Below are 12,160 nucleotides of genomic sequence, written 5' to 3'. Positions count from 1 at the left end.
TTTAAAATCCATTCAGTTGAAACAGTGAGTGAAGTAAGTCAGAAGTCAAGCGCGAAAATCGTGCCTTGTGAAAACGAAGCGAATTAAAAAAGGAGAGCTCCTAAATTGAGAGGCTGACGGCGGCTATTAACAAGCAAAAAATCTCAAGACCCCAGGACTAATATAATTGCAACAAACTTCGTTTGAGAGCAAACAATAAATAAGGCAACGATTTCATTAACTCTCTAGCGATGAGCTTCTCGTAACTATCGGTCACTCGCAATTCCCTTAAGCTCAATAGATGGCATCTGAACACTAGTGTCTACCCTCAACGGTTCTTTAAAAGGTTTTGGATCCAAAAAAAAAGAATCAAGTATCAAATTGACAAAAATAATAAACAATAGCATTTGTGATAATAACTTAAACATGTAACATCAATTGCACACTGAGAGGCGTTATTGATTGTTTCTCTTCAGCTGAATGATGATGCAGTTGATCTGTAGTTGATTAAAAGGTGTCCTGTCTAAAGCACAAAACAGGTACATTAACTGACGTCTGACATAATTCACATAGTATTCTCTCCATGAGCCAGCAGAAAATCCAAAAAAGAATTTAAATTGTATTTTCATTATACAAATCATTTACTTGATGCAAAGAATCGACAAAAAACATATTCGTGCTCTTCAATGGAACGTAGGAAACATATTTTCGACCAGACTAGAAGTATACTACTTGAAGTATATATCTGGTGATTGAAAAAAATAATGTTCAATTGAACAAAAGATGTTTTCCATGCGCACCAACTACTCTAGTAAAATATTTGAAACCAAATATTAAAATGCTAATTTCAGAGATACTAACTCTTCCTCTCCAGCGTGTGATGAACACAAATTTCATAGAATGGTCCCTGCCCAACTTTGATCCATCGCACACCAAGTCAACCTACAGAAAATAAATTCAATGAACATAGCCGGCAGATTGCCGGAATAGCTGCGAAAGAATAGACCTGCGTTCCATATAATAGAGATAGAAACAGATACAGATCTAAATTGAAAAAAAAATCGACGCCGCTCAAAAAAACTAGGTAAAAAAAATTTAGCGATGAATTAATAAAGCTTGATAAAATTCATTCCGCAGAAACCTTTTATTAGGGACCTTTACTGCACATATGAGTTCCTTTGACCTTAAACAAATTCAATTTAAACTCAAGTTTTAAATGGCAAAAGTCATTTTATTGAGTGAGGTAAGTCACTTGTGATCAAAATCTAATCACGCAAAAAACTTTTGCTAAAGAGAGTGAGAAATGCCGTCACGCGTGCAAACGCCGTTAGTGAGAGGAAGGAGTCATTCAGAAAATTTCACTTTTCCGGAAGCGACTCGAAGCGTCAAAACTTCACTGACAAAACCGTAATTGCAGCGGAAGCCACTACCTTTTGTATTGAACCATTAACTCGCTATCTCCAGATTTGCTCTAAAAATTGGTGAAACTTTCACTGTCAACAAAAAAACAAAAAGCAGCAAAATTTTATTGAAAACGTTTGGTATCGTAAAAAAATCAAAAAAATTAAGGTGGTCATAAACCCAATAGTCGGAAGAAGCTGACAAGGTTATCAATAGCCCTCAAATAATTCATGATTCTAATCTGAAAAAGATCGCGAAAGCAAACGGCAGATAATAAAATTAGAAACTAAGTTAAATCTTTTAAAAAGAAAGCTCAAATTTAAGAACCAGAAAACACCTATAGTTATACTTCTAATCACTGCCATCAGGACAAAACACAACACACACCTGTTCCTTGTTGTACATATGCTAGACAACATGATTTCATACTAAATCAAAAATAAAATTGATCATAGAAAAGACATACGCAGAATATTCAAAGGCAAAAAATCCTTTAAATTAATACCAAGTCCCGAAGAAAGCTGCAGTAAATAGTCATAAGTGGTAATTTTGGAAAAAGCTCGCTATCAAACTCACTGTACTGCCTTATGATGAATGAAATCAATTGCAAACCAAAGAAAGGACGAAAATCTAAGAAAAGCTGAAATCATTCATTTTTTACAACTGAAAAAATCAATATACCAAAATTAAATGTAGGAGCCAGGACAAAGCTAGAATGATACTAACTAAAATGTGAAAAATAAGGGCAAAATATAAGGACCACCGTAACAAAACGACATTCTTGATATTTGAAAGTTAAAAAGTAATTTTAAAAAATCAAGAAAAACGAATACATTTCATTGTTCAGCATTCAACACTTAGAAAAGATAACTAGTCATCCGATACAAAGATCTATCCTCTTGAAGAGAACAAAAAATAGGAAAAAGCAAAATTCATGAATACGAAACATTGAAACATTTTGCAAAAAAGAATGGTCAAATAATTTTTAAGTTAAGACTGCATTTATGAAAAAATTTTAACTGTTTTTGTCAAAACTTAACGCCAAAAATTGATCGAATTGTTATTGAAACGAAAATAAAGTCCCTCATGTTGCACAAAAAAACTTTCTAGCAATTACAACCAAAATACGAACAAAAAAACTGACGGAAATCGGAAAAAAACTACCAAAATCGGATTAGCATATGTACAATTTTATGAAATAAAACTACATCGAGGTAGAAAGAGGCGTTGAGTATAGGAATTATCAAAGAGAGGTTGCCATATTAACTGATTTTTGACAAAAATACGGTTAAAAGATCCGAAAATGAAGACATTAGTAGAAAAAAAGCCAAAAATTAACTAAAAAATCAAGAATTATGTGCCAATTTTCAACTTGAGACGCATTTTCAGGCTCTGCAAAACACTGTGGCACCAATTTCCGGGGTTGAAATTTCAATATAGTATCGAATAAAACTTATTTCTACAAGAAACCAAATTAAAAGCAAAAAAATTGGGCCACTTAGACGAAAAAACGGCTTAAAACGGTTATCTATATGTGCAATTCAGTCAAAAAACTTCTCTCGCTTAGCGAAAATCTGTTCACCAAGACAGCTTTTCTCACTTTCGCTTTTAGGTCAAAATGCCGCGTGAACAAATCTACTTCCTGTAAAAAAAAAACCGAGAGAAAACCAATACTCCTCTTCGAGTCGTAAAAAGAGCGTCAGACGACGAAACAAAAAAACCAAGAGCACCGTAAGATAGCTACGCTCAGCTTACAGCTTCGCAGCTATAATAAATGTTTGAATTTTGTAAGCAACATCCAGCGCTGATTCATCAAAGAACGGAAACATAACCGACTGACGTCGGACCAATTGCTGTTATACAACTGGTGTTGCATGAAAATAGGGAAGCGGGAGGGGTCAAAACTGGAGAGTCAAAGCCGCATAGTTTACCCGAAATTTCACTGGTCGCTTCCATATACACCAAAAATATACACACATCAAAAAGCCCAAAAATCAGCGTAATACAGGTCTTTTCGTGGTCTGGCTCTTTTTTTCTGGGCGTGGAGGGTTCGGCCATAGAGAGGCGGAAAGGAGCCGAAGACTGCACATCAGAAGATCCAGAGACCGACTGATTAAATTCACTACTCTTTAAATGTGTTGTACTTAAATGTGAGTCAAAAAATTTTGCCGATTCAATTTAAGCATTCAACTCTCGTTCTCACTTTTCACATTCGGTTCTGTGCTCATTCGGCACCCAATTTTCAGCTAATCACAATATAGCATTATACCTTAAATTTCACAGTAGTGAAAAGTCACATGATGCTGAATGATACAACCGATAGGCACTGGAAACACGCACGCGCAGTTTTCCAAATTCCAAGTCTCCGCACTACCTGATTACAGAATACGAAATTTATCCATAAATCGCCAAATTTAAACTCTTGTGAAGATCGTGTTACCAGCAAGGTTTCGTTACTATGCTGAAGTAAATTCGCAGATCTGAAAAGCATAGTCGCGAAATAGACTGTTGTCGTCAATAGTTAAAAAAGATCACTGAGCCCAAAAGAAAAGCGTAAACCGATTAATGTCGGACATATTGCTCGCAAACGCCAAGCGTAGCGAATAAATTGAGGGGCTGCAGCCTCGATACATTGTTCTTTACCGGTGCGAACACATCCAACCAGGGAGGAATTTGAACCCTCAACCTCACGCGTTCCCAACAGCAGAATTAACCACTTGCCTATCAGGCCTCTATTTTCCAATCTTACAATCGCTTCTAATTTAAAACAAACTTAACTTCAGAGGGCGAAAATGAAGACAAGAACGAAAAAGTTTCTTGAGCTGTCAGAGAATGTTTGCGAACAAAGCGCAACAAGGGTCAAGCCTAAATTTTTGCAAAGAAAAGAAACACGTTTACAATAATGGCCTCAAACTTTGTTCGAGAGCAATTCAAAAAAATGCTAACCAAAAATCCAAATTCTGATTTTAAATTCTATTTTTACTTTCAAATCAAAGAACCTTTATGTCTTTCAATCACTAAAGTCTTATCACTATCTAGTTTGGGTGACCTCTATGAAATTTTCACACCATTGACCTATAATCGCATATTAAAGACCAATAAAACATAACCGACTAAACGTCCGAAGAATTGCTCTCGAACGACTAGTGGGAGCTCTAATCAATTGCAACATGCTTCAGTCGGGGGGGGGGGGGGGAGCTTAAATGGGACTAAGAAACTCAAAAGCGGGCTTCAAATAACCACAGAGGTTAACATATACCACTAATAAGATTTGAAGTGAAAAATGGCATTAGTTTCGGAGCACTTTTCATTTGACTTTTAGTATTAAGTTGCCGCCAATTGAGTTCAGCTGCTTGAAATTATGATTGAGAAAATTTTAGATCACGCGAAACGCAAAAAGTCACTCGAAAACCGTCAAGCGAAAATTTTGCATAAAACAGTTACACACGTTTACAATAATTGCTATGAACTTCATTCAAGAGCAATTAATGACAAAAGCACGCAAATTTAGCTACTGAGTTAAAGAATTCATCAAAAAAATCGAACTGACTTCCTGGAGCATGATCAAATGATCATAACAAAAATAGGGAAGACCACCACAAATTAAAACACGATGAGACCAATAATAGCCTCACATACGGATATTTAACATCCCAGACTGCTAAACGGTACGACGAATGCCAGATTCTCTTACTAACTTAATCAGAGTCTTGTAACATCAGAGCCTCTAAAGTGAGAAAAACATGCTCAAAAAAACAAAGAGCGTCGTTATCTTATGGTGCTTCCCACACGAGTTGAAACACGTATGAAAATGACTTAAAATGCCAGATCAATGCAGTGTGCGATTCCAGAGCACCAGATTTTCCTAGCTGCAGTGCGAGATTTTAAAAACTTGCAATGCTTGCATTTCAAGCCAGGTTACTTCACAATGTTAAATTCCGAAATTCTGAAATCTACATTAAACTTTGACCTTTGAACTCTGTGATTTTTTAAAGTTTTATTATTTCAACTCTATGGGACACGCAAATATAGACGTCCATAAACACATACCTGATTAGGACTAGTAAGCGACAGTTGTTTGCAGACGACTTTCTTGATGGCAGACACAGGCGTGTGTTCTGAACACACAATGAACTTATGAGGCAGATGGCTGAGCGTCTTTTCTTCGGGTGCAGGTTCTAATATGAATCTGATCTGCATGTCATCTCGATGGTAGTTATTATGAGAAGCACTCTCCTCCTCTGGGTCTTCTTCCAGTTCGTCCACTGTGTTGTTCCCACTATCATCTGTATCTACTGAAACAAAACGACGCAAGATACGCACAATTTTGCTTCTCTCATTGATCCAATTTATTTACAAATTTATAAGTTTAATTGAAAAGTTCTAAATTTATATATAGAAAAGCAAATATGTAGCAGAAAAAGACATGAGAAATAACAGTAATTTCCTCAAACTTCGGTCGAGAGACATCAACTGCTCGAGCTGCCTAATGTAAACAGGGATTCAACTTTTCCCAGAGCAACAAGCGAGTTAAGCCATTTACGTTCTCGGGTAATGTTTTAGGCGCATCCAAATCGCACTGAGAAATTTATTCAATTCTATTAGCGAAACATAGCCAGCAGATTGCCGGAATAGCTGCGAAATAGACTTGCATGCCGTAAAATAATGATGGAAAAAGATACAGAAGTGAGTTGATAGAAGTTATCGCCGCCACCTATAAAACTTACAAGTTTAATCCAAAGGAGGTTGTTTTTGGGTGCAAAAATGTTTCACTGCCGGCCGGCCGATCGCCTGATTAACAGCCAGTCGCATTAGCCACTCGGCTGTCGCACCATACAATCTTTTTTCTTACAATCAAATTTGTTTTAGAAAAAGACAACTTCTGAATAACCGCAATTTAGGTCACGCAGAAAGCGTGAAATCAAGCGCGAAAAAACCATTTAAGCAGTGACGAGACAGAATGTTCTAGAACAAATGTAAAACGAAAATGGAGCGTCAGACGACGAAACAAAAAAACATAGCCGGAAGAATTCTGGAAGCGATTCGAAGCGTCAACACTACACAAAGAAAACCGTAAAGGCAACTGAAGCCATTGTATTAAACCAATAACTCATTACCTCCCCAGTTCTCATCTAAAAATTGTTGAAATTTTGAACCACTGTCACCAAGAGAAACAAAATGCAGCAAATTTTTATTGAAAACGTTTGGTAACTTTTAAAAAGTTCAAAATAATTAGGATGGTCAAAAAACTGATAGGCTGAAAGAGCTGACAGAGCTATAAATTCCCTCAAATAAATCATGATTCTAATATCAAAAAGATCGCGAAAGCAAACGGCAGATAATGATCTTAGAAACTAAGTTTTTAAAAAGCATGCTCAAATTTAAGAAACAGGAAACCACTGAAAAAAGATTTCTAATCACTGCTTTTAGGACAAAAACAACAAATACTTCTTCCTTGTTGCATATATGCTCGAGAACATGATCTCATACTTATTCAAAAACTAAATTCATCACAGAAAAGATGAGCAACAGAATAATATTGAAAGGCGAAAAGTCGTTTGTTTAAAAACAAAACCAAGGCCGGAATAAATTTGCAATAAATACTAAGAGGAAATTTGGGAAAAAAGCTTTCTAGCAAACTCTCAGTACTGCCTTATGTTGAATGAAACCAATTGCAAACCAAAGAAATGGTGAAAATCTAATAAAAAGCTGAAATCATTCAGTTTCCTAACGACTAAAAAAAATTACTAAAACGAATATAAAAGTAAGTGCCAGGACAAAGCTAGAATGATAAACTAGAATGTGAAGAATACGGACACAAGGTAAGGAACACCGTAACAAGACTCCTTCTTGATTTTTTCGGCTAAAAATCAAATTAAAAAATCAAGAAAAACGAATACATTTCATTGTTCAGCAGTGGAGACATAGAAAAGACAACGAGTCATCCGAGACAAAAATCTATTCTCCCGAACAGAGCAAAAATAAAGAAAAAGCAGAAATCAAACATACGAAACATTTTGCAAAAAATGGTCAAAAAACTTTTAAGACAGCATTTAAAACTTTAAGTTTTCCAAAAACTTAACGCCAAAAAATGATTGAATTTTTATTCAAACAAAATTAAAGTCCCTCATATTGCACAAAGACTTTTTTTAGCAATTAAAACCAATATACAAACAAACTGACAAAAATTGGAAAAAATACTACCAAAATCAGATTAGCACATGTATAATTTTATAAAACATCCAGGAAGAAAGAGGCGCTGGTAAATGAATTATCAAAAGAGAGTTGCCATATTAACTGATTTTTGACAAAAAGACGGCTGAAAAATTCAAAGAAGAAATTAATAAAAAAGCCGAAAATAAACTTAAAAAATCAAATATGTGCCAATTTTGAACTTGAAAAGCATTTTCAGGCTCTGCAAAACACTGTGGCATCAATTTCGGAGGTTTAAATGTCAATATAGCAACGAATAAAAATATTTCTACAAAAAACCAAATTTAAAGCAAAAAAATTGGGCCACTTAGACGAAAAAACGGCTTAAAACGGTTACTATATGTGCCATTCAGTCAAAAACTACTTAATTCAAAAAGTCATTCACTAAACGGAGCGCATGATCAAAAAACTTCTCTCGCTCAGAAAAAATTAGTTCACACGGCAATTTTACTTACTTTCGCTTTTAGGTTAAAACAGCGTTTGAACGAATAGTACTTCCGGTAAAAAAAACCTTAAGAAAACCAATACTCCTCTTCGAGTCGTAAAAACCTGAAGAAAACCAATACTCCTCTTCGAGTCGTAAAAACCTTAAGAAAACCAATACTCCTCTTCGAGTCGTAAAAACCAAAAGCACCGCAATATAGCTACGATCAGCTTACAGCTTCGCAGCTATAAAAAAAATTCAAAAATTTCCTTTTGTGACCAAAATTTATGCTGCTATCAATTTAAAGACCCATTCTGACTCCTGTTAGCTCACCTTGTCTCAAATATTGGCTCACCTTGTCCATTTGTTCCATTTTTGTGATCTCCAGTTCCGTTGACCATCGCATTCTTTTTCCCAGAACTTTCCGCACCACCTTCTAATTTCCTCTTTTTCGCGGCAGCTTCCTTCTCGGCTGCTATCATGTCCGCTTTGGGCCACTTCAAGTTTTTCCTCTTGTAAAAATCCTCTTCCCTTTGAAGTTCTCCTAAAGCAGTTGCGAAACGTTTGACTCCAATAAATTTTAATTAAATTGTCTGAATGTAAGTTCTAAAACATTAAAGCACTTCCAAATATGTTATTCTTATAGACACCTGATTAAAAAAGCAACGACACAAATCTGGCCCCACCCGCAAATTATTGTGTATTTACAGGAATGGGGGATACGTTATATGACCACTAAGATGCTGGGGGGGGGGGCTAAATCTGGGAAGACCCTAACTTACTGTCTCTGAGCCCTGGTACCAATTTCATAACAATTTCGTCCATGGTCGAATCACTGGCAATGTGTTGTTTTGGCTGACTCTCGTGGATTACTGTATCACAAGTTGGACATCGTACGCCTTTATCAGGCCCTGCGTTGACATTACTTGTCCCACCACGATAATCCTCGTCGATGTAATTTAAAATACAAGATCTACAAAATGTATGGAGGCATTCTGTAATGGTTGTTGCATCAATTAAATAGCCATTGCAGAGACGACAAGTTAACACTGAGTTGAGATCCCTCAATCGTAGAGTCTGAATTTCTCCGGCATCGGAGTCCATCTGAAAAAGTAAATTATCCTGGAGCTATTAAAAATTATTTTCGCAGCAGCAGTCATGTGTCATTAGGGTTTTCACTCAGCGAGTTGGGTTTTATCGCAATACGGCTATGGCTTGACTTAGCAGCTTAACTTACGTTGAATTTGAGAACTACGCCGGACTAAAAAGTGCAATACTATGGCGTTTCGTCAAAAAAAGTTACTCTGAAAAGAACTTCTGCACAAGGCAACTGTTCTGTGATTGCCATCTCTGTAGGAATAAGTGGACAATGTTTTCAAAATGCAGAGAATTAATTGTCAATTAAAAATTAAATTGATTAAAAACGAAGGTTTTCGAACATTGTGATCATCGTCAGGTTTAAAAATTAAATGAAATCATTTACAAAGTATATAAACTTGTCTTTGACTCTAATTCTAAGAAATGAGTTAAAATAACATCGAAATTTTGAAACTATTTACGCTTAAAATCACATTTACAACATTTTATTTACACTTATTACACTAAAATCGATTTAAATTTTATTCCGGAGTTTTTGAAAATCCCGGGTATAATGATTTCTATTCTTGAAAAAGGATTTTTTCTTTTCATTCCTATCTGTTGTTGCTCTTTACTTGTTTGGGTTGACAAAATTTTGAATTAACATCTAACAGAATGAATTTTGAATTTCAAAAGTCAAATTTTTTTGTATTTGCACGAACACTTCAATGTGAATTCCCGCCTGAGGTACTCATCGCGCGTATTTAATTGCGGTTTAAACTTTTTGATGTAGATCGTCTCTGTCGTCGTTAGTTTTACAACCCCGCGACATGCAACAAGAATCTCCCATTCAATATTATGCGCTAAACCACAACATTCAACGAGGTATTGTCCCACAGGTGATTTCTTCTTTTGATGCTCAAAAATTCTAGTGGTAACATGGCGGCTGGTTTGGCCAACATAGATGGAACTGCATCCATTACATGTAACTTTATACACCACATGGCCTATCAGATTCTTATCAAAAGATGATTTCAGGTGGTCAAGCAAGTTCTTAGCTTTCTTGTTGTGGAAATGATTTGACTATCACACAGTTCTTTCAGTCTACTTGCAAAATTCTGAGTGATGTTTCCTCTGTATTGAACAACAAAAACTCGGTTTAGGCTCCTTTTTGTTACAACTTTTAACTTTTTTTCAGATGTTGATCATTTTGGGGGGTTTTGCTGTGACCTTTTCCTTTGTGACTATTTATTCCAACGTCTCATCAACAAAACTGGAGGACAACCCAGTTAGATATTGATTTTCAGTCCAAATCTCTTGATTTTCCTTAAGAGCTACATCAAAAGATTGCCGGTCAATGGTCGCATTAAAAATCTTATGCACAGTCCCTTGAATAACTTTTTTTTATGTTGTAACGGTGACGAGCTATGGAAATGTAGGATTAAGCCGGAATCGGATGAATTTTGATACCATTGACAGCTAATGTTCCTATCTTTGTTTACCTTTATGTTCGATCTTGAAATGCCAGGTCTCCACTAACGTTTGGAGTGTCAAGAGTGAACTCTAAGTTCTTGTGAAAAGAATTTTCATACTCAGGGTAATTTAGAGGGTTCACCTTGACGGTGCACACTATGTCATCCAAAAACCTCTTGCATAACTTCAATTCCTGTGTGTCCTTTTTTTTACTTTTTTCCCTACAATGGGATCAGATCCAAACAATTTCCTGCATTATCTTGGACCAATAGAGTCAAAGAAGTAGAGACATACATATGCCTTTTTACCTTTTTACATGCCTCGTCACGCGAGCCCTTTACCTAGAAGAAGACGACAAATGCATCACAGCAATCAGACGATTTATCTCAAGACGTGGTCTGCCAAAGATTTTTAGGTCTGACAATGCAAGAAAATTCTTGAGATCCCGTATACAGCTGCGACGAAAGCCGATTCAACTCGACCACGACTTCATCAGAAACAACTTTCTCAACCAGTCCACAGAATGGAGATTTAACCCACCTTCTGCACCTTACTTCGGTGGCGTGTGGGAGAGACTCGTGCAAATTTTTAAACGAGATCTTGCCAATAGTTTTGGCTCTGCAAAGTTGGCACCTGATGTCTTTGCAAACTTTGTCACGGAAGCGGAATATATTGTAAATTCCTGGCCATTGACTCACGTGAGGTGCGACAACCAAGACAACGATCCTCTCACACCCAATCATTTCCTCTCGGGACGACCTTTTGCGAATGTGCCGATACTTCCCTTTCAAGAGCCAGCCAGTCTAAAATCGACATCATAGACCCGAGCCAAGCAGCGGTTGTAACTGATCAAGAAACAACTGCTTCAAGAGTACGTACCCACACTGAATCAGAGACAAAAGCGGACGTCAAAACAAGCTGCTCTGGAAGTGGGTGGTGTGGTTTGGCGGCTGGAGATGTGGATTCCCAGGGGAATCTGGCCACTAGGACGCGTCAACGGGGTATTCACTGGATCCGACAAAATAGCTAGGTCTTGCGAATAAAAACAGCTTTGGGTTCTTTGCTCAGACCCGCCGTTAAGCTGCAACATCTGTACCCCACACCCCCGTAAGGTTAGGGTTAAGTTTTGGGGTCCCGAGGATGTTATGATGCCATGAAACCAAACATGTATACCAAACAATTGAAACTTGGAATAATGGGAACAAAAGAGACATGATAAGTAGTAAAAAAAGATGACAGGGGTCTCAATGGGGGGACACTATGTATTAGGATTGGAATGCTTAAAGTGTCCCCCCTAGGGGGACACTTTTGGGACATTTTCTGCAACGTAATTTTTTCTGTAAAATTACAACGGGATGGGACACCTCCTTTACGAACACAATGCGAAAAGTGTCTTTCCTGTTTTTTGACCAAAAATGGAAGTTTGTTTGCACACATATCTATGTATGTGTGTGTACGTATGTATGTATGTATGTATGTATGTATGTATGTATGTATGTATGTATGTATATATGTTTGTATGTATGTATGTATGTATGTATGTATGTATGTATGTATGTATGTATGTATGTATGTATGTATGTATGTATGTAT

The 12,160-nt window shown here is 36.6% G+C and overlaps 1 protein-coding gene across 1 annotated transcript; it reads right to left on the bottom strand.

The window, feature by feature from the left end:
- Positions 1 to 341: 341 nt before the first annotated feature.
- LOC142342619 (polycomb group RING finger protein 3-like) lies at positions 342 to 8,555 on the bottom strand. Its single transcript, XM_075394037.1, has 4 exons — positions 8,351 to 8,555; positions 5,431 to 5,672; positions 841 to 921; positions 342 to 502 (listed from the first exon to the last, which is right to left on the bottom strand). Exons 1-4 carry the CDS (start codon positions 8,421 to 8,423, stop codon positions 452 to 454), a joined length of 447 nt encoding a protein of 148 aa, XP_075250152.1. The 5' UTR covers positions 8,424 to 8,555; the 3' UTR covers positions 342 to 451.
- Between the last annotated feature and the right edge of the window lie 3,605 nt (positions 8,556 to 12,160).

Source organism: Convolutriloba macropyga, chromosome 7 (genome assembly GCF_964194025.1).
Source record: "Convolutriloba macropyga chromosome 7, txConMacr16.3, whole genome shotgun sequence".
Lineage (NCBI taxonomy): Eukaryota > Metazoa > Xenacoelomorpha > Acoela > Convolutidae > Convolutriloba > Convolutriloba macropyga.
Note: the sequence above shows the minus strand (reverse complement) of the source record. Positions and strands in the feature narration are given on the sequence as shown.